The 27835-nt window shown below is 39.5% G+C and overlaps 1 protein-coding gene across 1 annotated transcript in view; it reads left to right on the plus strand.

The window, feature by feature from the left end:
• The window catches only part of ptpn4a (protein tyrosine phosphatase non-receptor type 4a), a 90098-nt gene that overhangs the window by 24292 nt on the left and 37971 nt on the right, over positions 1-27835 (plus strand). The window contains exons 2-6 of the mRNA XM_042494228.2: positions 11455-11609; positions 22271-22378; positions 23403-23445; positions 24161-24239; positions 26498-26542. Coding sequence (XP_042350162.2) covers positions 11472-11609; positions 22271-22378; positions 23403-23445; positions 24161-24239; positions 26498-26542 — 413 coding nt within the window. The 5' untranslated portion in view covers positions 11455-11471. The remainder of the gene's footprint in view (positions 1-11454; positions 11610-22270; positions 22379-23402; positions 23446-24160; positions 24240-26497; positions 26543-27835) is intronic.

Consider the following 27835-nt stretch of genomic DNA (forward strand, 5'->3'; position numbering starts at 1 on the left):
AGTGTTTATGCAAAGGTTTTCTTTCTGGGATTATTAGTCAATACAAACACTGAAGTGAGGGTGAAAACATCACATTTTGGGTGTTTTTTTAAGCACACAATAGGGTTGTTTCTTACTTTGTTTTGGATGATTTCAAATAATTATTTGGAACTCTCCATAGCCTTTACAGTTAGAACCACAGAACACTAAACTCAGTCCTTGTAAATCGTCTAATGAAACTTCTTTGGAAGTTGAGCAATTGTAGTTGCCAGGGGCTAATGCTTTTGTGGGGGTCACATTGATTAGAGGAATGTGCTTCTAGCTGGAGGGTGTTTTAACAGAGGACGTTATAGACGGGGAGTGTAGTTGTCTCTCCCCCAACTTGCCCACCTGTAACCACTACAGTGTACAGTGGAAAATCAGTCAGGAAAGCATTATATAAGTCTCACCACTTCTTCAGAATATCCAGCAGTGAGAAAGCAGCTTTTTTCTTACATGCATTAGTCCAGGTTACCATGGTTTTGTCACCTTTTGTGTCTTTCAACATGAATAAACTTAATAATAATCTTCTCTTAAAAATTGTTGAATAGAAACCATGAGTGTTATGAAGCTCTACTGAAGCTTAATTGGGCTCATCGGCTGCAGGAAATGCATGTCGGCAAGGTCAAGAGGGGGGGACCTAGGAAAAGAAAGGTAGAAAATAGCATAGCTGAACATAGAAACTAACATTAAAGAAAAAGAAAAAAAGCTGCTAAAAAGGAGAAGGAGAGAGGGGCAGAGAGGTGGATGTGGATATTGCAATTGTGAACAAGGACGTGTGACATTGACCGGAATGAGCTGCAAAGAGCTGCTGCTGAAAATGACTGTCAGTCTCCATTATCGGTGTCTGAATCAGTAGGAATCTCTGCGACAGGTGTTGGGTTTTATGAATGGCTCTGTGTGTATGTTTTGTGTAAGTAAATGGCGTCTCCCTGGCACTGATGACTATCATTTGCATAATGAACTCACAGACCATACTGACAGTTAAAGACATTGAGACGGGAGAGGAAAAAAACACACAGAAGGATGGAAACCGTGATCAGCTGAAGTCTTAAAGGGCTTCTCTCGTGTTGTGGTCCAGTCAAAATTAGATCTGACACCCTTTTCTTCCTTGAATTTCAGAGAATTAGCCCACACTGGCAGGGTTGGATTAAAAAAACGTTTAAGGCAGCTCTCCTTTCACATCTATGCTTGAGTCAACCTTGTTCACACGAGACATGTTGCCTCATCAAACAGGTGTAACTAATAATGTAATTAATCGCTGCATTGCACTGCAGTAATTGCTGGGCCAGAGCCTTCATTAATGCTATTAGTTCCACCTGTGCCTTCTCTGCTATGACAAGTTTAAGTGGCTGATATAAAGCAGGCTGCTCTCATTCACTGTTCCTATTAAACCCATGAGAAGCAATGCACTGTAATACATATAGAAGTCGCACAGTTGTGAGCCAGGAGGCTGTGATCACGTGACCTACGCGCTGCAGGCTGCCCTCCGTCATATGATGGGAGCAAAGGAGGAAGTGAGGGCACGTTGTATAAAAAGAAACAAATTCAGTAGAGGTTGTACCGTTGTGACCAACCAAAATGTCTTTTTCTGAGCCTAACCTAACTGATAGGGGTGCTAATTGGTAAGATATCAAATGAAAATCATTGCATGATGATATGTTGCATAATTAAACTAAGATTTATTTGTTTTTTTAACGGCTGCTAACAATAAAGGTTTAGTATGTAAATTTTAGGGGGAATAGTAGAATCTGTAGTGTTGAGAATTGCAGATTGCAACCAGCTTAAACTTCTCCTGGTAAAATTCCTTTTGTGCTCGGGAGGTTTTTACCAGGAGACGAATTATCTGTGGAGGTTTCTCTCTCACGGAAAAACAAAAAAAGACCCGTCGATTTAAACCAGTAAAAACACTTTCACATATCAATAAATGAATAAATGTGTTAATCTGACACTGCTTGTTGCAGAGGGGCTGTGAACTATGGTAGCCAGTGTTTGGTTTGTTCATTCTGGGCTACTTTAGAAACATGGAGATACAACATGGTGATTATTTCAATAGATATTCCATTTTTGCCAATATATCCCCCTGAATCCTACACAATGGACCTTTAAGAAAAAAAACAGCCCTGAACTATGTGTTTTAATATGTAAAATACACAATAGAAAGTTTGGCAACCAATGAAATAACATGCTGCAAAAGCTTGTATTTCTGAACATATTTCCTTTTAACTTTTTTTTAGCTTACTGATTTACTCACCTAGTTTGACCCATGTGGCTTTCAGTTGGACAGTGTTTACTGCAGGTATATTTTACTTGCAGTGGCACTGGGCCTCTGTAAATACCACAAGAAACCTGGTGGATTAACCCTGTAGTATGTGACAGAAGAGATTTTCAAACTGCACCTCTTAAGACCTACTGAAAATAATCATTTCTGGATTTTAGCTATCAACCGGTTGCCATCTTCACTAGCAAGTAAATAAGCATTCATACAACTTGCTGATGAATAATTTCAGTTTTTAGGATGCGGTTAAGTGGTCCAGAGGGGCTTGGCTGGAAAAGTTGTGCTTCATCTAAACATGACAGGAGGAAAAACACCCTGGTTAGCGAGCCTTTGCAGTCAAATATCGGTGTCAAAGCTACTTGAAAAACTGCTGCTTTCCTGCCTCACTGCTGTAGCACGTTTTTATTATGTCAAAATCAAAAATAAAGGGTTGTGAGCAGCTGAGAACTGGACTGTCTAGTTTTTCTAATCAATGCAGTCGGGCAGGCTGACTCAGGCTTTTCATTCATGCACTTGAAGAGGCAGTTATTCCATGAGGGTTCAGTGGAGTTCAAGCAGAGGTTTGCAGACATGTGCAACTCTGAGTTAAGAGACCGAAGATGAAAAACCAGACTTGACATTCTCCTCTCATAATAATCAGTACATGTGATGTATTTACACTAGCTCTCTTTTAAATCTTGAACCACTCTGTCTAAACCAGAGTAATTGTGGTAATCCAAAATTGAGCTATGAGGTAGCTTGGAAAGTAACTGTGATGAATGACAGTGCAAGTTTGGAGTAATGATTAATATCAATTGTGTTTTGGATAAATGATATTAATGGTGGGAATCCCTCAGTCACAATACGATATTATTGCGTTTTTAAATGTTTTGCCATATGCCGAGTATTGCAGTACAATCCATTGTGATATTTTGGGATTTATTACCTTTTTTCAGCTGCAAAATTTGTCTCTGAAGGAAAACCTTCCTAGAATAAAGAAGTTTTACTTAATAAGTTTTAAAAAAAAGTTTTCATTCTGTTCATCTCACATCAGTGATTTGTATTGCAGCACATTGTATCCAGTGTTCTGAAAAAGCAATTTATTTTATTACTCTAGTAGGCTGCCAAAAGTTTAATTGTTTATGCAATATTAATAGTTTTTATATGATTAAAAAAAGATACTTGGCGTTTTTGTATTGATTAAATTTTGCCACGGAAACTATTGCAATTCTATGCAGTATTGATTTTTTTACCCCAGCCCTTTATGGCATATGTATTCTGTTCATTTTCGATTTCACAGTGGTGGAAATGGTGCAGCTAAAGGTTGTCCTTCTGCAAAGTCCCCTCACCCACAACTCTTTTTATTTTATCTGATTGGACTGCTAGTGTTGTCCTATTTTATGCGTGTGCTGATTTGGCAGTAGACCAGAGGACTGCAGCATCAACATAAAAACACAATTTTCCTAATAATTCTAAGAAAAGTCTCCTCTCCTCTCCTGTCCTCTCCTCTCCTCTCCTGTCCTCTCCTCTCCTCTCCTTAGCAATCACATTACAAGCTGCACTGTATGACTTTACCATCAGCCGGGGCCACATATGGCTATCCCTAAAGGAGGTCAGGGGTCACCCATGCCCGCATTCCTTAAGCTGCAACTTCCCTGGCACCCCACCTCCTCCCTCACACAGGCACATTTTAAATGCTTTGTTTGAATCTGTCAGTTACACACACACACACACACACACACACGAAACAGCACTCTGTTGGCTGCTGTTGCCCTACATAAAATAAGTAGAATTAAAGGGATGATAGGGGGGCGGTTGGACGTGGGAGGGGGAGGAGGAGGATGGGAGGTGGAGGGAAAAAGGGTGTGACACCAAACATTGGTAGAGAAATGTCGGTGAAGTTCAAATAAGGGGGAGTAAGAAGGTGCCCGAAGAGGGACAGGTAGAAAGAGGAGGGATGACTGTGCAGTGTTGATGCAAAGGACAGAAAGGTCTGTACAGGAAGTTATTATTTTAAGAAGAAAGAACAGATCTTGGCCTTCATAGCTTCAGAGGATAGTTTGGATTTTTTGAAGTGGGTTTGTATGAGGTACTTATCTATAGTCTGTGCACTACATACAGGAGATGTCAGTTGGCATGCCCCTAGTTTGGAGAAACAGGCAGGAGTCTGATACGCACGTTACTAATTTCTCGCTAATTTTGGGGTAATTTCTTCTTTCATTACTCAGTGCCTTGTTCCCCTGTTTATGAAAGAAATCAAGCGAATTTCTTGAGGTTCCAAAGGGTTAAATGTCATAGAGAAAGAAAGATCTTTGAGGCCTTTAAAGTTGTTTTTTTCCCAGTCATTTATTATGGAAACTCACAGCAGTTACATGCTGTCTGCGCGCGCACACACACACACACACACACACACACACACACACACACACACACACACACACACACACACACACACACACACACACACACACACACACACACCCTGGCACACATCTGTAATTGACCACCTGTTTGTCTGTGGCCTAGTTTCCGCTTTATGAAACACACTGTGGAGCAGTGATGTATAATTCCTCTGGGATTCCTAACTGCTAGCCTCTTATTTCAATTGTTTTAAAGCAACACAAAGGGACAGAGAAGCCATACATAGCACGGCTTTTGAGTTTCTTTTGAAGAAATCGGGGGTATAAATAGAAACGTATGGGGCAAATGAAGTTCATCAGTCGTCCCGTATTCGAACTGGGAAAGGATGTTGCTTGCTGTGTAACTTTTTCCTTTGAAGACTTTTATTCTGTGAGTATGAATAAGAAATATGGGGAGAATCATAGTTCAGTAGGTAATGTTTGGATTACTTATATTGTTCCGCGTTTGTGTGCGAGACTATGCATCCTGATTCAGTGGAGCTGCAACCTTATTTTGATGTCAGATATCATGTGTGCGTCTCTGTTTGTATGTATGTGCGTGTGAAGTGGATGTGTTCATATGTGTGTGTGTATGAAGGGCGTGTGTTCCTGTGTACAGACGGAAAGGCTCCAGGACCGTCTGTGTTTGCAATAAGCTGAGAGAGCCAGAGGAGCCCACCACTGAGGGAAGCTTTAGGGTCAAGACACACACACACACACACACACACACACACACACACACACACACACACAAATATACAAATGCACGCTCCTCCTGCCTGTTTGTAAGCTCTGCTGACTACAGGAAGCAATAATGGTAGCGTGCTTCCGGAGTTCCGGAGGCTTCTCTCAGGGGAGCGCGGCTGCCCTGTCCAGCTCAGCAGAGCAAAACTGAAAAGAAACACAGCAGAGCAGAAAATGATAGAACATTTAGAATAGAAATGAGGAGGAGAGATAATGATACAATAGAATGGAATAATAAAGGCGAGAAAATAATGGAATGGAAACAAATTACAGTAAAAGAGAGGGCCTCATGCAACGACATTCTCTTGAATTTCTCTTCTGCTAAGGGAAAATTTAAGAGAAGTCAACTCCAGAATTACCAAATGTTCTGAACTATCCAAATTTGCTCTCACTCAATGATGAACCCACTCGATCATGTCATGTATTGGCATAAGTCACGCCCCCTAAACGGTATATAAGGACATGCTTTGTGCCGTGTGCAAAGACATGGCTTTGACTGGAGACACCAAAGACGTTCTATGACGAAGCATTTCTGTAGTTTTGTAGTTGACGTTTTTTAAATTTGCTTAAATAAAGTAAATGTGATTATTTTGACTTATTTAATGCATTTAATGAATCATAACAATAAAAACGCTTAAAAGGAGAAGCGGCAAGTCCTCATACATGTAATAAATGTGAGGAGCTTGAACAATGATTTTTTTTTTTGCATAAAGAAATTCTTACACAATCACAAAAATAAATGCCATTTAATATTCTAATTAATCAACTAATTGTTTCAGCTTCGCTTGTATATTTTCAAATGTTTTTTTCACAAAAATCTTAATTTGTGAAGTGGTTATCAAATAAAATCAGTGAAGTGAAAAGTACAATATTTCCCTCTGAAGTGTAGAGGAGCAGAGGTGGAAAGTGGCATGAGATTAAAATACTCAAGTAATGTGAAGTGCTTGAGTAAATGTACTTAGTTACCTTCCACCACTGGTCAGCAGAGGGACGCATAGTTACTGTCTGCACAGTAATTGGGATCTATGCACCATGTTTGGTAGTATTAATCCAGTCATGATAATTACGCTGAAATATCACCTACATGTCCGTCCATTCATTCATTCAGTCATTCATTCATTCATTCATTCACTCACTGACAGTTTATTTAGAGTTCGTAAAAATCTACGTACAAACATGATTTCAAGTAAAATTAGACATACGAAATTTGACACCTTGATACGCTAATATCACATAATCACAGGCATCTTATTATATGATATTCATACATTTTTAAACTGTTCCTAAAATGTCTAACTTATTTTCCCATGCACTTGGCAACAATCTGTGGATTATGAAAATGAGAAGTTTTTCTCTTATCTTGGAAAGAGTGCTCTTAACCAAAAGTAAAATATTCTCTTACATAAGAGAAGATCAAAAATAAGAAAACACTGGGAGTCACTAAAAAAGCTCTAACAAATGGTGGATAGGAGCAAAAATAAGAGAAAACTGTTTGTTTTTTTACATGAGGTCAATGAGGAGCAGACCATTCAGATAATTAAAAATGACGTGCAGAGGTGTTATTTGGGGGCAAAGTATGATTAAATGGTTGCACACGACAGATATGATCCCGCGTCACGGTCCGTGCTCTTTAAATTGTCTTCAGCTGGATGGTGGAGAAATGTTAGGACAGCAAGAGAGCGGGGAAGGCGAGGCAGCCTGTGGAGAGAGTCTGTGTGTCAGACCTCATCATCTCTGTACCCTGTAGCTGTTCCACAGTGTGAGCCAGTGATAGGAGAGCGTCCCTCCCTCCGTCCTCCCTTCCTTCCCTCCTTCCTTCCTTCTGCATGGCTTGATCTCTCCGTGCTCCTCTCTGCTCTTCTCGCTGGTTCATTCGCTCTGTTTCCCAATCTGACAGTGCTGTGACTGGCGTCAGTGTGTGGCTGCGTCACAGCGTCAGTATGCACGTTTGCTTGTGTGCTCGCATGCATTTGTGGCTGCGCATGTGCCTGAGCTTCTGCATGCATGCCTGATTGTGTGTGTGCTTTTTCTGTTGGAAGTCAGAAAAAAATGTATCCCACCAGAATGACCTACAGCACGACCACCATCAGGCCTGGTTGGATGTTACCTGCTAGCTGCCAACACTGGATCCTACTGGCTGCAGGAGATTTGGAAAAACTGGCATTTGGAATCTTTTTTTCTTTTTCTATGCAATATAATAGCGATATGAAAGCATGCAGGACTCTTCACCAGATGACATGAATAGCTTTATTTGGAGAGAATTAATGAAGCAGAGCCTGCATGTCACTCACTAGCATTAAACTCTGTATATCCAAAAACTCCTTAAATCAGAGTAAATGATGTTAAATCAAACCGTAGTTTTTACTGTCCGGCATCTCTATAGTGAAGATGGTTAGTGTTATGATGCTAAAAAACATGATCTACTATTATTATCTCTATTTACAGATGTCTCTTGCCAAATGTACATCAATGTGTGGAAGTCTTTTTGAATCCAGCGACGTCACATGTCGGACTTTGTAGTTGAAACTGTTTTGCCACTAGAGAAATTGGCTTTGGAGCCTGGTACATTCCCTGGAGATCTGACACACACAGGAGAGTCTCACTTTACACAACAATCCCCACCAGAATACGTCACATACACTTTACCCACAAGGCCACCTGTCGTAATGAGTAAGGCTTGGCGGGTAATGTAAGGAGAAATGAGACCCTGTTTGTTTTCCTTTCATATCAAATAGCAAAAAAAGTTGTGACGATGTTTGACACTGAATGCCCCGCGATCTGACTATTGCCCACATCGCAATGTCAATGCCGAAACGATGTGTATCATGCAGCCATACATCCTGCACTTCCTGTACTGTAGCATCCCTTTGTTAGCCCCTCCCTGCCTGAAAAATGCCCCCATCTTCTGAATCCCACGCCCCCAGTTTGTTACTCAGGCCAGAGTTTCTCCCAGGAAATTGTTAGTGGAAGTGGTAAGCACTGTCACCCCACTAAGCTGAATCACGTATTTCCTCATTTATTATCTATGCTGTGTGATGTGACACCTCTGCTCTTTTTTCCTGTGTGAGTTAAAGCTTTGTTTCATAACAGTGTACAAACTTCCTTCTGATGTTATTGGGTCTTAATTTCAGGACCGGTGCACCTTTTTAGACTTTGCCAGAGCCACAGATGACTTTTTTTGATTGATTGATGATTTTTTCATTAATACAGTTTCCCCTCAGTCATAAAACTTATGTCAGTGTGTAAAACCGGTCGAGTGTCCCTTAAATATGATAATAACACCATCATGCTGCCCAGTATTTAAAAATCTTAATCTAACAGATATTTTAAATGCACAAAGATCCGTCATGGATGTTTCCTTCACATCACAGGCTTCAGAGGTTTAGGACTGTCTGTGCTTTCTGTGCGTGAGATTCACACTCCATGTTTTGTTGAGTTAGAATGACGTGTTTACAGTGGTGAAATGTAAGCAAGTACATTTACTCAAGTACTGTACTAAAGTACACATTTCAGGTACTTTACTTGAGTATTTTCTTTTCACGTCACGTTATACTTTACTCCACTACATTTCGGAGGGAAATATTGCGCTTTTTATTTCACTACATTTATCGGACAACTTTAGTCGCTTTTCATATTAAAATTTTTGCATAAAAAAAGAGTTAATAAAATATGTTTTGTTATTAATCAGTCGATTGACAGAAAATGAATTGCCATCTAATTTGCTAAATTATTTTATGCAATGTGCTGTTGTTTTTTTCTTTAAACAATAATTTGGAGTTTAGGGGGATACTTTTCATTTTTATTTTTTGGTGTTTTTTTATTATTTTCTATTTTTTCTACACAATTTTGAGTTTTGGGGGTGTTTTTTTCTGCATTGGGTACTTTTTAATAGTTTCCTGAATATACTTACTTTTACTTAGGTGAAATTTTCAGTGCAGGACTTTAACTTGTTAGAGACTTTCTACAGTGTGGTAGTTGTACTTTTACTGCAGGAAAGGATCTAAATACTTCTTCCATCGCTGCATTTTTAAGATGCCATCACACAACTTATTGTGCATAATGTAACCATGTGTTAAGAATGTAAGTAGTCTCGAGGTGACGAGGCATGCTCTTACTGCTGTTAGTGGTGGCCTCAACTACACATCCCTGTGTGCATGTGTACATACACTGCACACACCATCTGCCAGTGGTCATGGGGGTTTGTGCTGATGTGTAGTGACAAGCAGCTCAGACATGCGGAGAGCCCTCCATATATTCTATACACACACACAGATTCACTCACACAGAGCCATCGTTACAAATACAGCAGCGCTTGATGACGGGGCCTTGACCCTTGTGGGGTTATTATGTCTCCTGTCAAGACAGATCACCAAGAAATAAAAAAAGCAGGAAGCGGACAGGGAGGGCACAAATCCCACTGCAATGGCATATGTTACCCAACAACATAAAGAAAACATTCCTGCAACCGTGCAAAAACAGAAAGAGCTGATGTGTGACAGATGGAGGTTTTTTCAGAGTTTTTCCTCTCATGTTGTGTTATTGACAGTAAGTGGAAAGTCCATCTTAGATCAGAGTGTGTCAGACACTAAAAATGATGACACCTACCAATATTAATTGTGACATCAAGGTATTATGGAATACCGAGGTATTTAGAAATCCAGCGGATATGATTTTAAATGCTGTCAAGAAACAAAAAATGCTCCTCTTCTTGTAAAAAAGTGATTCGGAGATGCTGTATTGAGGCGATGAAGTGCACAGCACGTACCACCAAGAAGGCTGTCTCTACAGCTGTGAAAGATGGTGACTGTGAGTGGTGGGGATAACATTATAGGACAGTCAAGAAGAAAAATGCATCTGCCCCTGTCTGGGAGTATTACCACACATAACTTTATCTTGAAAAGACTCTTTGATATTGGCAAAAATCAGCACGTTGGCTGATTCCAATATTTCATTTTTAAGTTCATATCTGCTGATACCAATGACATGCCAATATTATCGTGCATCTCTTTCTATTCTTCTTTACCCACTTACGTGGCGTTTCACAAACACATCAGATTCAAACTGCCTTCACACAATATATCTGCTTGCTGGCATTTATGCGGGGAGGCATAATATTACATGATAAATCAGCAGCTACAGAAAAAAAAGATTATCATAATAGTTTAATTATACATTTTATGCTACTGAGTGAAAACATACTGCAACTTATAGGAGGCGTTTTTTTTTTTTTTTAATCAGTGTAAACTTGGATTCAAGCCACATGCGACCAGTTTACAATCTACGGAGACAAGGAAAGCAGTCAGACGTGGCCTCAGTAATAAGGGGCTTTGTTTTTTTGTAAATGGAGCAGTTTCAGATCGAATTATTGTTATTTATCCCCACTGATGAGCAGACGGAACTTTCAGCCACTGTTCAAGCTGTGATCATTCACCAACCCATCACTGGGGCCGCTCCAGGCAGACTTGTTTGTGATAAAATAATAAAATGAAAGCATTGATTACATTCCTTAGGTCACACGCTTGAAGTTAGTTGAATGCAATGAAAAGTAAAAGAAAACAGTCAAACATAGAGGAATGCAAACATTTTAAGCTTTTCTTTGCTCGGTTATTTTTTGCTCATTTCATTTCATTTTAGTAGCTTATGAGTGATTTATTGCCGGGCTGCTATGTAGTTTCCATGTTCCTTGTAGGGAATCTGCTGCTTGCCTACTCATTGACATTCTTTTCTCATGAAGCAGTCAGTCTGCGCTGCCTTGCTGTGCTTGTACAGGCTTGCCTCGCTGTGTGGCTGCCTTCGCTGAGCCAGTGGGGAGAAAAATACATTATTTGTTCTGTACATTGTCTTATTGTGTTCTTAGTAGACGGATTGAGCCTTTTCCAAAGGGTGTTTTCTCACTTTAGCACACCTAAGCTGTCATGAAGTCCGTGCAAATTACATGCTGATATCATGATGCTCTACGTCTGTTTTTGCTATTTTACCTCCGGTGTCACTCACTCATCATTTTCTTCTCTGTGCTGTGTGTTTTGCTTCTTGCAGACCCTGGTAGGAGCGTGATGAGCGCACGCTTCCACTTGCCTGCTGGCAGATCCTACAATGTCCGGGCGACGGAGCTGGAGCGAGACAGGCAGCACACACAGGTTGTGTGCAACGTACTGCTGCTGGACAACACAGTCCAGGCGTTCAAAGTCAGCGTAAGTACCGCTCCCCCTGCTCTTTAAGTTTTTCATTTCAGGTTTTTACAAACTGAATGTGGAAAAGATGTGGCAAATGAGAGAATACATTTGTGACCTACATAGTGTAGGTTTGACACAACTTACATGATACAGACTGCATTCTAAAAGAACCGATGTTTTCACACTGTGAGGCGCTCCTCCCCAGGGGGGAGAGGTGAGGCGTAAGCCACAGTTTGCTTAAACATTGAGTTTTAACGCAGTGAAAACCGAACCCACAGACGCAATGTACATATTTTTATATTCATTTTTATATTCTGAAAATATCACTTTTTGTCATGTCAGTCACAAATAAACCTTAGAATAAAGATGCTCTGAATAAATCCAGAACTTGCTAGAGAATCATCACGTTTCTAAATTTTCTTTTGTACCAAAGTAATCCAATGACAGTTGTCTGTGCATCCATTGGTACATTGTAATTAATTGCATTTTTTTAATCGCATGTTTTCAGTTTTATTATTTTTCATCTTTAAAACGGTTATGAAGTCCATACTGACAAGTTAAAGCAACTCTTACCAGATTGTCCTGATTAGGAATCAAATGACAGCAAAAAAGTGAGTGGGACCAGCATAAAGCTGGCACATCTGTAGAGGGGAGACTCATGGGTACCAACACAACCCATATTCATTCAGATATCTTGAGGTCAGAGGTCAAGGGACCCATGTAAAATGAGCAAGCCATTTTTCCATCATCAAATTTTAACCTAAATTTAGAGCTGTATTAAGCTCCTTCCTGAGAGTCTGGTCTTCTAGTTTCACAATACCAGAATCATCACTTTAGCTTTCAATCTCAGCTCAGTGTCTTAGAGACAGAAATGTTGGCTGGTGATTTAAAAAAAAAAGAACAGGTAATATTTAATTCAGCACATGATGTCTGTTTACTAAATAATAAACAAATATAAGCCAAAAATGCAAAATAAAACAGCAGGGCTAATGTTGTTACTCTCTGCTAATTATATCATTTGCCTTTATTCTCTTAGTTGTTGCATCAGCATTAGTGATGATTATTTATCAAAAATCAAAAATTTGTCAAAGCATCAATAATCAAGCTTACAATATTGATATTGAGGTATTTGGTCAAAAATGTTGTGATATTTTACTTTCTTTACATTGTCCAGACCTGCTCCAAATGATGTGCCTGAGTGGCAAAACTTAGAGCTTTGAAAACCATGTGCCGAACAATTATTAATAATTACTAATCAACTTTCTTTTATTCTTATGTTTTTTTTTTATTATTGTTATCTTTTTGAGAGTTAGTAAACCCATTGATTTATTCCAACTTTACTGATGAAAACTCATCAAATTCACGCAGTTAAATTTGTCTGGTACAAAAAAAGAAAATAAATAATAATAAAGTAATATTCATTGAACCATGAAGTGACTTAATGTTCATTAAGTCATGAAGTGAGCAGCAAATGAGCGAGCCCTCAAAAATCATATATAAACCTTAAGCAAAACCCCCAAGAGGAAGAAAGTAGGTGTCTGCGTTGTGCCCCCTCCTCCCTCCACTTTTCCCATTACTGTAAATTTCCCTTCAAGCCCACCTCAAATTAACTCAAGAGTTGGTGGGGAAAAGGCCTCAGTGTGTCTCTGCATGTCTGCAGATGTTTACAAAGCATCCCACACTGTTTTTTCTCTGTTTTATTGTGGTTATATAGTCTTTTCTCAGCTTGGCTTCTATCACTAGTTGATCAGTCGGTCTTTCAACTGTTCACAATCATTCAGTCACACCTCGCGGGAAAGAGAAAGAAAAACTCTGTGTTCCCTGTTTAGCCCAAAGCCAGGTGATAGGTTGGCTTGTGACTGATGTGACAGTCGTCTGTCACTTCATATGATAACACATTTCCTTTTCTCTCTCTCTTGTGTCTGCCTTAATTCTCTCTGTCACAGTGTGTGTGTGTGTGTGTGTGTGTGTGTGTGTGTGTGTGTGTGTGTGTGTGTGTGTGATCAGACTTCTCACAGTATGAGTAGGGAAATTCCCTGTGTGAGTCAGAAAATGCAGTTCCTCTAATAACATCCCCTCTGACAGATCACATCCTGTTGGTGGTGAAGTGTATTAGTGTGAACATGTATATGTATGCACGCAGATATATCTAGAAATACACAATCGTGCACATTACGACTTCAGAGTGGTTGAATAATAACATCATTTTTTATTTCGTTGTGAGAGAGAAGCCGAGGACGGGATGCAAAATGCGTTGCAGTTTATACATATTTCTCATACAATAGCTTGTAGCTGGTATGTCTTTCACTTCCTCTCTGTGCTTTTCTTCTCATTCTGCGGTTCTCACCTAGACGAACAAGATACAAAGTCTGTGTATGACCTGTGTATATGAAACAATTTTGAAAGAATTCATGGCAATTCAACAGAAAGTCCAGTGAATTTTTATTTGCTTCATACATCATGATGCATAACCAGGATTAAAATGTTAGCAAGGATGTCACTTTCGGTTAACCTTGTTTTGTTGTTAGCCAGACACCCATTAGTTAGTAATTACCTGGGTAATTTGAAAAAAAAAAGCAGTAGTATAGCAGCAGTAAAAGAATGTGAAATACAAGAGGTGCTGTCATTTTAGGACTTTCATGTTCATCTTTATACACAGTCTATGGTTCCCCAAAGTGTGGCTTTTCAATCTCGATCGCCCCCTGGTGTCTGTCTGCAGTATAGGCCATAAAGCCCGCCCCTCCATGTTAATAAATGGACATAGATCAAACTAACAACTCAAAGTACACGCCAAGTAAAGTTTTCCTAAGATGGTTTCTGTCACTGGAGGTAGTTCTCATCGTCCTGATGTTTGTTTAGGTGATCGTTTTTATGATAATCTGTTTTAATGAGTTATTCAGTTCTACAAAAAGGAGATTTTTCTGCCATGATTGACAGCTGCAACAGCCAATCCCTGCACTCATATTCAATAAAGCTGCTTGCGATTGGTTAGATGAGGGCAGAATCCAGCTCACAATGACGTCACCAGAGCAAGATGGCAGAGGTCGTATCCGGCATATTTGAGTTTTACTCAAGCTTAGCGGGGGGTAAGTGGGGGTGCGTTGTCCATCTTTATATACTGTCTGTGTGCACAATATTAAGCAATGTTGGCTAGCTAGCCAGTGTAGCATGAATACCTTTTTAGCTATGTTTTGGAACTTAGCAGCAGTAGTACTACCACTAAACCGAAGTGTAGCAAAATGAACTTACAGACAGACATGCGTAACCGATCAAAAATATTCTCTCTGGTGAACTGATTAATGGTTAACCGTTGACATTCCTCATTTTAGCCATAGATGTACCATTATATTGGCGTACATGGTATAATTTTAATTCCACAACAAAAGAGACTTGTTGATCACTAAAGTTAGGTGGGGAAAAAAGTGAATCGATACCAGTATCAGTTATCGGCTATATGATTTGTTATGTATCGGCATGTTGGGTAACGGCAAAAAAATCCAATATTGTGCATCCCTGTTACACAGCTTCTTTTATAGAATCTCTCCTCTCCATCTTCCTTCTTTACATCTCTCACTGCACAGCTCTCTCCCTCTCTGCTTCCTGCTCCAGACCCTCTCCCCCCTCCCCGCCCCTCGCTGAATGAATGACTCGGTCTCTGTCAGTCTCTCTGTCAGTGTCATTGATCAGACCCCTGCAGCAGCAGTAACTTCCTGGAAAGACAAGCCATCCTGAGAGCAACAATACTTCTATTGATCCTCTCCCCGGCCGACTGGCCTTGATTCTAGCCGAGAGTGAAAATCCAGAAGCAGTCACTTATTGTCATGGGAACCACGGCACTCGTGGTGCACGAGGGGGTTGGGGTCGGGTGCACACGAAGGCTTGTTGTACGGATGATCTTATAGATGGGAAGTCTGCGGCTGACGCCGTACTGGATCTGGTACAGCTCGAAAGCTTGATAGATGACAAGAAATTAAAAAAAGCCCTGCCCACTATTGACCCACCTCTCTGCAGATACAAAAGCAGGGTCAGAAGCAGGATTTATTCAGAGTAAAGTGACATGCAGCAGTAACCATAGCAACCACTACACACCATGTAAACATTTGGCTGTCTGCAGGAGCTGTTTAGTAACGAAGCACCTCTTAATAATGAGCAAGAGCAACAAGAGGCAAAGCATAAATAATGCTGCAAAAACAGCTGCAGTATACTGCTGAATGAGACTGAAATACAAACACAAGTTATGTGATTTGAAACCCTTTAGAGCAATAGTTTTTTTCTCAACCAAACTTGCTAGTAACTCTGTACTTAATTTCAACTGACAGCTTTGACTTCTTACTTTTTTTAAGATACCTTACTTTTAGGAATATACAGTCATGTGACGCCTTGTTCAACACAACAAGACATAAACAGATATGTTTCCACTCCATGTATTACTTTTCCTTTAGCCGACCAATGACCCATAATGCCACACACTTTTTCCTTTAGTAGCATGGGAGACGCTCCAACAGTTAGCGTGTCATCTCTGTGACTGGCTGAATTTAAACTATAGACTACAGCTGTACCCTGTGTGTTTTGGTGAAAATATTTCATTTTAATTATGTGTTGGACTTTGTGTGAAAACTGCTCAGCATATTTGTGTTTATGTTGTGGGATGGGTGTGTCTGTGCGAGCTTTTGGCTCGCTTTGCTTCGCCTTTTTCCAGAATGAGTATTAAGTGCAGCTGGAAGCATCTCTCATGTGGGGCAGTTTGTGCTTTCATGGGTGATGTAGTACAATATCAGATGGTTAGATACAGCAAGCATCAGTATCTCCTCCACGCATACTTTTTTTTGCTATTGTTTGAGGCTTCGACTGAGCCGGACAAAGTTCACCAAAGTAGAACTCCACTAGTCAAAGATGTGAATTTAAGATGGAGGGCAAAAAAAAAAAAAAAGTCCAGATATACTAATAAGCGACGACAACATTCAGGAAGCCTGTTGAGCTTTGAGCAAGCCTAAGAAATGGCTTTCTGTTGGTCTAAAAAGAAGTTGTGTAAAGCGTCGCAAAACTAGAGCCAGAGCGAGCCCCTTTTATGCTCAGAAGTCCCAAATAAAAAGGAGATAAAAAAGAAAAAGAAAACTGAATTTAGCTCCATAACAGCTTTAACACATAACCCTGTGTGTGACACAAGTGATGTATCTTTACTCCACAGGCTCAAAGAACGCAGCATAACTTTAGCAAATGTTTGAATCGTGTTTGTATGGACGTTATTTGTGGATTCCTATAAAGTATTTAAATGTGTCAGTGTTCCTGTTGAAGTCACTGTTTTCGGAAGAATTGTGTCTTAATGACTGAGGTAGACGTGAAAGACTCCTCCTTTCACGTAGTCCTCTTCCTGTCTGGACAAGCTGCCTCACGCATTCCTGAATTACCATCATTGTTTCACACAAACACGTACACGCAGCACATTCAGCTGTTTCCCGTGGACGGAAAGTCATAAAGGACGGGAAATAAATGTGTCACACGTTGCCTCTTGTGTTAACTTGTCATAAAAACGCAGTGGGCTTTCCCTCTGAGTGCCACTTTGGATTTCATGTCCAGTGTGATTGATGTTTTGGGCTCTTTTCCTCCTCTAACACTTTAAATAAACCCTCAGGGTGAAAAAACTTATCAGAGCATCTCTCTCCCGTTCCCGCTCTCGCTCTCGCTCCCGCTCTCTCTCGGCCAGTCTCTTGTGCTCTGATTGCGCTCCATCACCACTTCTCTCCTCGCTCTCACGCACACAGACACTATTTCAGTCAGTGGTGCTGCTGGACTGATGAAGATCAACACAAAGAGCGTTTGTCTCGCACAACCGCATCGTCAATCACTCCTTTTCTCTTTTCCCCTGCTCGCTCTCTCTTCTCCTCTCTCTCTGTGTCTCTGTGACTCTCTGTCTTCCTCTCACCATCTCTCAGTCGTCTGTTGTCCTCCCCAGCTCTCTCTCTTTATTTTTCATTGTTGCTCCCTCCTTTCATGTGTGTGCTATCTTTGAGACTCTTTTCTCACTGAGCAGTGAACTGTCCACAGTATGGCCGCTGTAATTTGTTGTGTAAAAGTACAGAGAGTGTGTGAAAAGTGTGTGTGGATGTGCTGTGTACATGTTCAGTTTAACAATGCATTGCTGTTTTGCACATTTGGCTCGCATGCTTTTAGAATACCAGAAGAGGCCAGTGCACATATATACACACACACACACACACACACACACACACACACACACACACACACAGACAGAGTGGTGATGGGTTTCCTGGGAGCTCAGTGTAAGAAGTGCACAGAGGGCTCCCACATCCAGCATGAAAAGCTGCTTCATACAAAGGGGAAGCAGTGGACGCACGCACGCACGCACGTACACGCGCACGCACGCACGCACACACGCACATGTCTATGAATAGCATTATATGGATAAACATCATATTAGGCGCTTGCCTGTTTTTTCACTTCCTCACTTTGTCTGTTTGACCCCATTCTGCAGAATTGGTCAGCCGGATGAATCATTTCACTTTTCGGTCATTTTGTTAATCCAGCAGCCTGTAAATGACGTAGCCAGCCTGCCTTTGTTTTAACTTGAATACACACTTTTCGTTGTCTGAAATCTTATCTCTTGGTTGGTTGGATTTACTCCATTTCTTAAAGCGAGTGCACAAAGTAAATATTCTAAAACAGCAAGATCACTGAATGACAGATCTCATTAAGCTCAAATTTGAATTTTTTTTTTGGCTTTGCCTCCAACTAGTTAAGAACAAAGCAGCTACAAATCTTACTTCTCTGAACAGATGATATCACATCACTCCAATTCTTGCTTTTCTCTGTATCTAGAGTTAATTGTAAGATTTCACTGATCGCTTTTAAAGCTCGTCTGGGTTTTGCCCCAAGCTACTTAGCAGAAATGTTGACCCCTTTTTAGCCAGTTCACAGCCTTAAATCTTCAGGTGGGGCCCCTCTGGCCGTTCCAAAGTGGAGACTTAAATCTAAAGGTGACCCTGCTTTTGCCATCAGGGCCCCTTGGTTTTGAAACGACCTGCCTGAGGAGATAAGGCTCGCACAATCAGTGATTTCTTTTAAATCACTTCTTAAAGTCCACTTTCATGGACTTGCATTGATGTGATGTCGTCTTTCTATTCATTTGATTCCTTTTTTTATTCTTTTAAATGTGTGTTTTTATATTGCCTTTTTGCGTCCTGCATTTTGCTTTTTTAAATTTGTCCTCTTTTTTGAACTGTATTCGATCTCTACTGTAGTTTTGTCTTACTTACGTTTTGATTTGACTGTTTATCTCTCTGTTGTTATATTCCCATGTGAGCACCCCATTCCTGCTTTTGATTTGCTTGTTACAGCACTTTCTAAACACACAAAGATGCTACATAAATCACATCATTTTTTATTAGAGATGCACAATGGATGGATTTTTTGGTATTTGATATGCCACTCATTCACCTGATTACCAGCATCCACTTTTCTTACCCACCTTATTTTAATCTCTTGTGTAGTGGAATTAACATCATAGTATGCATACTCTTATCATGATGGCCCAACAGAAGATTAAAACATGAAATGCAATGCTTTTTAGTGTATATAATATTCATGCATTGTGAAAAATAAGAAAAATACTTCAGCTTAGGGCCAAGGTTTTTACATGTTGGCTTCAAAAAAAAAAAAAAAAAAAAAGTTTTGTTATATTTGCAGAAATCGGCATGTTGGTCGATTCCAGTATTTTATTGTAAAGCCAATATCTGCCGATACAGATGATGTGCTGATACTTTTATGCATCCCTATTTTCTCTTAACAACAGCACAACAAATCAACATCATTTTCAGATTCAACCAACTTAGCCTGTCCCGAAAGACTGCAGGAAAGTGACTCTGTTGTCCCTTTAATTAGATTTACTAAAAAGTATTTTGCCAACACTTCTAAAAATTCAGTACTATGAGATCTTTTTACAGTTTTAATATATTTTTTTGTCATTTACACGTCAGTCAAAAGGTGGGAAAGTGAGCAAGAAGGGAGGAAGCAGCGCAGAGGGCATCAGGGTGACTCATTCATAACGAGGTTTTGACAGCAGTAGATTGCTAACACACACGCACACACACACGCATACGCAGAGCGCCAAAACACTGCCGGTGATCCTAGAGGGCTGCCATGTCAACATGTCAACTGTCAGCTATCATTCCTTTCGTTCCCCACACACATTCACACACACTCTTTACTCACACATGCTGGGCTGCAAAAGTGTGTCACCAGGGTAAAGGGGAGAGGTGGACGAGAGCTCTGTGTGTTTGTGTGTGTGTGTGTGTGTGTGTGTGTGTGTGTGTGTGTGTGTGTGTGTGTGTGTGTGTGTGTGTCTGCTCTCCCATGGGAGCTCTGATGGAGTTACACACTCACACTCTCTCCCTTTCTCAAAGTAGCAGCAGGATCAGGTGTGAATTTCTGCTCCACTTGTGGTCCCACAGTTTATCCTCTCGCCCGTCCTACTCTCTCATGAAACGATGTGATATTAATGATCTGTTTCATAAATGATTCCTCGACCCTTTTTTCCAGCCGTCCATCCCTCTCTCTCCCTTGTTCCACTTTTTCTTGTTATTCTCAGCGGCTTCAGGAAATTCCTTTTTTTACAACCTCTGTTTTTTTTTTTTGTAAAGCCACTCTTCTCACTGTTATTATGACCTACTGGTTCCGTTGGAGTGATACCACAACAATCCATTTGTCTTGAGAGTGAAAAAAAGGGTCTGACACCTAAAATGTATGTTTTATTATCAGTCATTATAGCGTTAGGCTGCTCACCCACTTAAATGAGAGGAAAATATTTTCCTTTTAAAGCATACAAACATTCCTTTTGCTTCCTATTTGATGATTGCAAGGGGTTGTTATTGTATAAACACTCTTAGTCTGTCAAGTACACACTGCACTAAACAGCACTGAGCACTTCCTGTCCAAAACCTTTGAAAGCAGAACTTAAAGATTTCAAGTTACTTAAGCATGTTGAAGCCCATGGTCACTGATTTACTTGAATTTAATTACCCTCTCTGAACTCTGTCTCCAGCTCGAAATGTTCCTCTTTCCACTTCTCTTCTTTTATGCAAGCCTGACCACAGACAGACGGTGGTTTCAGTGTTCTCCTCTTACCACGGTGCTCTGCTTTTTCTTTTTCAGAGCCAAGTGTTCCTCAATAGTACACTTCTGACTGTTTTGTATCTGCTGCTTTCTAAACTCACTGCAGTTTTCATCAAACAGTTTCCCACACAGCATGTCTACATTTATTGATCCATTTCTAGTTAGTTAAAGGAAGAAAAAAAATGTTGTGTAAATGTAACAATGAATCTTCAATTCTGAGCTTTTTCATACAGCTGGCACATTCCTGTGTGCAAGTAATTTTGCATGATGGGAAAACATAGTATTGCAATTGACCCATAAATTACTGTATTATGATTGCATTTCTATGTGTGAATGTATTATGTTCATGATCAAATACTAACCCAACAAGCCAAGTCCCCAAATGTTACTGTTTTTTTAAGACAGTTGGTGAGTGTGGGAAGTAAAATAACAAACGTGTCTATGGCTATACATGCATTGCGATTCTAGACACCTCTGTATGTACGCTTATGCCTCCCCGTTCGAAGGCATTAATTTTTACAATTTATCCGTCAATTTGTGCCCTTCTCATAAACATGATATCTCTAGATTACTTTTAGGAAATTTCTTCAAATTTGGCACAAACGTCTACTTGGACACAAGAATAAACTGTTCAAACTTTGGCAGTCAAAGGTCAAGGTCACCATAACCTTGAGTCTGTCTCATTCTTGTGAATGTGGTATCTCAAGAACACCTCAAGGGAATTTCTCCAAATTTGGCACAAACATCCACTTGGACTCAAGGATAAACTTATTGAATTTTGGTAGTTGTAGGTCAAAGGTCAAGGTCAATGCGACCATGACTTTCTCATTCTTGTGATCACAATATCTCAAGAACAACTTCAGCAAAAAAAAAAAAAATCTAATTTGGCAAAAACATCTACTTGGACTCAAGAATAAAGTGATTAGAATTTGGTGGTCAAAGGTCAAGATCACCATAACCATGTGGGTCAAAGATGTGTTTGAAGCATCCATGTTTACACAGACGTGTGTAAACTGTATATGCAACTTGACTGGTTCGTGGAGTCATACAACCATTAAGAAGTAATTCTTGTTTATGTAAAATTGTCATGCTAATGATGTCTTATATGTCTTTTTTAAGGCTGTGTACCTTTATTATATTGTTCGACAGATGTCAGATGGCGTTACACGGTCACTGAACAAACCGTGTAGTGAAATGGATAAATATATGACTATTGCCCAGAGGCACGCACCAACTTAATTCCGTACACATGTGGTTAGAGAAATATTAAATAAGGCCTCACATGGATGAATCTCACATGAATCTTATCTAGGTGAAATATTTCTATCGCAATGTGAGGACTTAAATTATTTAGATGTATAAGGAGGGGAAAGGGGAGTAAGGAGGGAGTTTCAGATTCAAGCTCCAATCTAAAGTAAAGCACAGGAAAATCAGTTCCCCCTTCTTGTTTCCTCTTTGACCTTTTGGAGAGAAGTGTAGGAGCAATGACGCGAGGACGTGATTCAGAAAAATGATGAATTCTAACTCGTGTGTTTTCTGCTCTTCTGTAGAAGTCGGACCATGGCCAGGTGTTGCTGGATGCTGTCTTTAAGCACCTGGAGCTGACTGAGAGAGACTACTTTGGCCTGCACTTGGCTGATGACTCCTTAGATGCGCCGGTCAGTATGATGGAGTGTGTGTGTGTGTGTGTGTGTGTGTGTGTGTGTGTGTGTGTGTGTGTGTGTGTGTGTGTGTGTATGTGTGTGTGTATGGAAACATTGACTTCAAACCTTTGTTGTGTGTATGTGAGAATACATGTGTTTACCCACAAGAGGACTCTAGAGATGCTCTGCATTTTGATCAGTCTCATAAAATCAAAATAGGGCTGGGCAATATATTGATATCATGATATAAGCTCAGTATTGGCATGTGTTTGTTTGTTTCCATATGTTTAACACAAGGTATTGGCCATGTTATTATTGGAATGACTATGTAAACAGAAGGTGCTTATGTGTAATGCCACATAAATGTACATAAAACTGCCCAATTTTGTTTTAAATACAATATCTACAGACAAAAAAAAGACAGGTTTAGCTTTTCACTTTTCATTTTTAAGATATTGATTTGCCATCGATTCAATGGCACAGTTTATTTGACTGAACACTTCCAACAACAGTTAACTCCAGAGCGTTGCAAGTCCAAAAAAAAAAAAAACTACATAGTTTACATACAAGGTCCACATCCCTATATGCAAGGTGTGCTATCATGCTGATTTGATCACCTTCTAAATGTCTAGCTGACCAATCAGAATGCTTTGTTGTTAAATATATCCACATAACTGATGATTATTCATCAAAAAAACTCAGTGTGTTAATATTTTATGAAAGCACTTACATGAACTTTGTATTATAACCACAATATCAATATTGAGGTATTTGGTCAAAAATATCTTGATATTTGACTTTTTTTTTCCATATTGCCCAGCCCTAAATCAAATACATTATGACTGTGTGAAAAGCTTTCCAGAAACTGTAATTTACTGCATGTCAGTGTGTATAGTATATTGATGTGTGTTTATATCGCTGTGATGAGAGTATTTCTGTCAGGTGTGCATGTGTATGTGTGAGACCAGTGGTGAATAATTTAGGTTGTGTAACCACGCTGTGGAAGGTGTCTAAGTGTCTCTCAATCAATATTTTACAGCGCTGGCTCGACCCCAACAAGCCCGTCAGGAAACAGTTAAAAAGTAGGTGAAATCCACAACATACCACCTTAAACAGCAAGTCCAGGTCATTTCAGGAATCCACAGAAAGTCCTAAAGCTGAGACAGTTCACTCAAGTCCAACATGAAGGCTTGAATTTTATATTTTACCATCCGTTTGAAGCAGTAGTGTGCAGTGTAACCCCACTGAAGGTTAAAAATCCACACTCCACCTCAAGCGAAAGTCTCCTGTCCACACTGTGATTTAAAATTCTGAGTTTGCCGTAAGCAATGATTAAACTTCACTTCAACTCTGCTCTTTTTTTGATAATGAGTAATAGAATTTGTAACATGTAGAACAATTAAGAAGTAGCCCTAGTGAGAAATGCGCTCCTCCTCGAGCAATGATTGAACTGTGTTTCAACTCTGGTTTTACGCTGACTGATTGGTTCACCGAGGAATAACCACAGGATTTTGTGTTTTACACAGCACTTTGACTGATTTGTTTGTGGGAATGTAGGGTTGCTTATTTTACGCTTTGAGTCGTTTGTTGCGCTTGTTTATATCCTGTTAAGAGCTGAAAAAAAAATAAAAATAAGTGTGGAACCTTTTCAGGCAGCTTCTGTACAACACTCTGCATAGCTGCACATATACAAATCCAGTCTTACAGTATAAAAGCTCAAATTGTACTTCCAGTTTGTTTCATCACACAGACCTTTTATGTCATGTTTTCCCCTCTAACTGTTTGTCGTTTTTCCAGGAGGCTCTCCCCATAACTTGAGCTTCAGAGTCAAATTCTTTGTAACAGACCCCGGTAAACTTCAGGAAGAATACACACGGTAAGAGAAAAAAAGAGTCTTGTGTGCTGATTATCATCCACTTAAACACACAATATCATCTGATTGAAAGGTGTGATTTTGGAAAGGTGTACTTCTTTTCGTCCATTGTTATCAAAACAGCAACACTAGTCCTGTGTATCGTACATGATCAGACCCACTTTGGTGATATTCCCCACAAAAACTGTGTTTACACTGATTTATGCAGTTTGTGGTCTGAATTACATTAATGCAGTTCAGTCATCATATTTATGTTGTTTCATTCAGAAAAAGAGGGGGGTGATCTTGGTTAGGTTTATGTCTCTATTTTCATACTGGCTGGTTTTTGTTTCTCGAGGTGATCTGATTGCTGGGAGGAAGCCGTCGTAGGAGGGAGTGGGGAGATTACGTCAAAGCGCGCCAGAATAGATAACTTGGTCTCACTGTCAAAAATAACAGCAAAAAAAAAATCTTGTATTTGGGGATATTATGCACTGACATGTTGATTATGAAGGTGCAGTTGTCAATTTCAAGTATGTTTTGGATTTCTAATCTAAGAGTCAGTCATGAAGTTACTTGTTATCTAAATGTAATTATTTTAAACTCTTATTGGGTAAATTAACACATTTCTACTACACATTCTACTGTAAGATTTTATTACCTTAGAAAAACATCTTAGTAGCACTGGATATTTATTTTAGTATTTAGAATTTTAGCATATTTTAGCAGTTTATACACAGCATTTTATAAGTTAATATTTGCGATAGAATTTAATTTAATTTAAAACTTCACCGTACTTTCCATTGGCATGAGGGTGATTAGATAATGATGAACAAATTTTCATTTTTGAGTGAACTATCCCTTTAATTTGGATCAAAGACTTTGAATAATCATTTTGAGCAAAGGTCAGCATCTGAAAGCTTTGAAATAATGAAACCTTTAAGATTTCTGCAAGCAATTAAGTTAAAAGTGAAGTGACTAAACATTTTAGGCTATAACAGTATGAACATTTTATTTAAAATATGTAAAAAAAAAGTCTTATTAATCACAGTGTGTCCTGTATTAAAACGGCGGCTCCCTTTTAATAGTCTTGTTTGTCTGTGCTTGGTGAGACAATAGCATAGCATCATATTCCGATTATCTTTAACATCACAATCCGAATCATATTCATAACACTGATGACTCCTATGGAGCTTAGAGCAACGTTTTGGTGAGCAGGCATGTGAAGATGAGGGGAGTCAGATTGATGGAAAAGAGACAGCAAACTGGTTTTTAATTCACTAATCACTCTAGCTGACACAGTGAGGTGCATATTCTAGATTATTTTTCCTGACATTGTAGTTCTGATAGTCAGTTAAAATTGCCGTAATATAGGTGAGGCAAAATCATTTTTAAGCAGATTTATAAGCAGATTAAACTGTCGGCTACCTGTTATGTAAGGAAACAATTGGTGCCATAACTAAGAATTTAGTTGAGTTGAATTGAACAGATTTATTGAGATTAGTTTAATCACACAGCTGCAAGAAAGAACATATTTCATTAGACTGTATGAAAAGTAAATGTATTTCCTCTCTGGATTTTAAGTAAACAAGGTAACGATATAAAACTGGTTTTAGGTAAATACCTGTTGGGATCTGATCATTGCGAGTGAATTTCCAGCACAAGAGCTTCGCTCCCTCACTGATGCGTGCTCATTAGAGAAAATAAGAAACCCTAATGTTCTGTAGCAGAGCCATAATTTGGACTCCAACCCACAGTTCTGCAAACATACGGTCTCCAACAGTGCGTTCTACATAAACAACATGCAGAGGAGGCGTCACAGAGCCGTGTCGCCTTTTTCCCACCTGGTGTTTATTTCAGCCTCTCAGCCACGGCCTCCCTCCCTGAGCCTTAATATCAACACTTTTTTTATACAGCTTGTAACAGTGAGCCGGCTCTGGTGTACTGTACACTCATGTCACAACCAAAACGCACTCCTGACAGCTTTGTTGGACGATGTTATGACAGCAGTGGTGCAGTTACACGGCAACACTTGGTTAAACAACACTGATACCAAGAGCTTGGATGATGAATGGCTCCTTCAAGTATTGTTATTGCAAATGAGCTTTATTGTACTACTAATTAAACAAAGGCTTCTGCTGTAGGGTGTCCGTTCATTTTACATAACCATCAGAAGTGTCACTGTGGTACTGTGACCACAGGGCGTCTGTTGGATGCTTGTCTTTACATCATATTGTTCTGTACTGATCTGTATCCTAATGCAGTGTTTTGTCTCCTCTTAGGTACCAATATTATCTTCAGATCAAGCAGGATATATTAACTGGAAGGTGAGTATGTTGTTCTTTGTGTACCAGATGTTACTGTTTAGGCTGAGTAGACAGTCCTGCCTCCACACCTCAAGTTTTCAAAAATGTAACTATTTCAGTATTCATTAATGTGGGACTTTAATTTGGGCAACTCTCCATAATGTGTAAAATGCTTAATTTTGAGTCTGTATGTAGTCAGATATGTCCTTAAAGAAGAACTTCACCATTTAAAAGATGGTCTTTTCATAAAACTAGGTAATGGAAAGACTAAAATACTGGGTAAACAAAAAAATGGTGCTACATGACCAGAGAAAACAGAGAAAAGGGACTGTGGCATTTGCTTTTGCTCAAAAGGTCAAAAACCTACAACTACCATAATGCACTATGCTGAACCAGAGTAATAAACGCTCCTGCTGGTGGGTGATGTAATGTGAACTTGTCTGTTTGACACTATGGGGAACGGCTGGTAAGACACAATTTTGTTTTACAGTCGAACAGTGAGCTGAAACATGTTTCCGAAAACATTTGAGGTGAGAAAAAGGCAACGCGGTAACAGAATCTCGGTTTATATTTGATCAGCGCTTCTTAGTTTTAACGTTCGATATCAGTTTGACCTCTCTGTAACACCTTATTTTAAAAAGCAGACACAGTCACGTGTATCCTGGGCCGTTTCAATTTACTTACAATAAAGTTAGCTGGTTTGACTACAAAGATGAGACTGATGGCCGGCTTGACTGCAGTCTTCCACATTGCAAGTTCCCATGTTGCCTGGGCAGTCCTGATGTCTCTGCATCACTTGAGTTGATGGTGTTTTTGTCTTTCAAAGAACTTCAATAAAATGTGTCTTGCTACATCTATAACTAATTATGCACTGTCTTTGAAAGATAAACAACCATGAAAAGATAAACAACCTTTTTACATGGAAATAGCACAACAACATTCAGAAACACAATACTAATTATTATTTAGGGCCATTATTTCAACCTTAAATGTCAACTTTATTCATTAATATTTCTATATTTATTTATTGCAGACAAATGAAATTGAAACCAATAATTCCTTGTCTGTCGGGCAGAGCAGGGGTTTGTATAGGCAGGCTGGAACACGCTGCATACGCACACGCTCATGGGACAGATGTACAAACAAACTCAACACGCTCATTAGTATTTTTGTCTCTTTTTGTTTCTGAAAAAAAGAGTAATGGATGTTGATGTTTTCTTACATGTCTGAATTATTGTAATAACCAAAGATGAGTAATCTCACCTATGTGAACTGGTGTTAAATATCTGTATTTCTGTCTGTTTTGTGTGTGTT

The sequence above is a fragment of the Plectropomus leopardus genome, chromosome 10 (assembly GCF_026936395.1).
Source record: "Plectropomus leopardus strain MGB_pleo_1.0 chromosome 10, ASM2693639v1, whole genome shotgun sequence".
Taxonomy (NCBI): Eukaryota; Metazoa; Chordata; class Actinopteri; order Perciformes; family Serranidae; genus Plectropomus; species Plectropomus leopardus.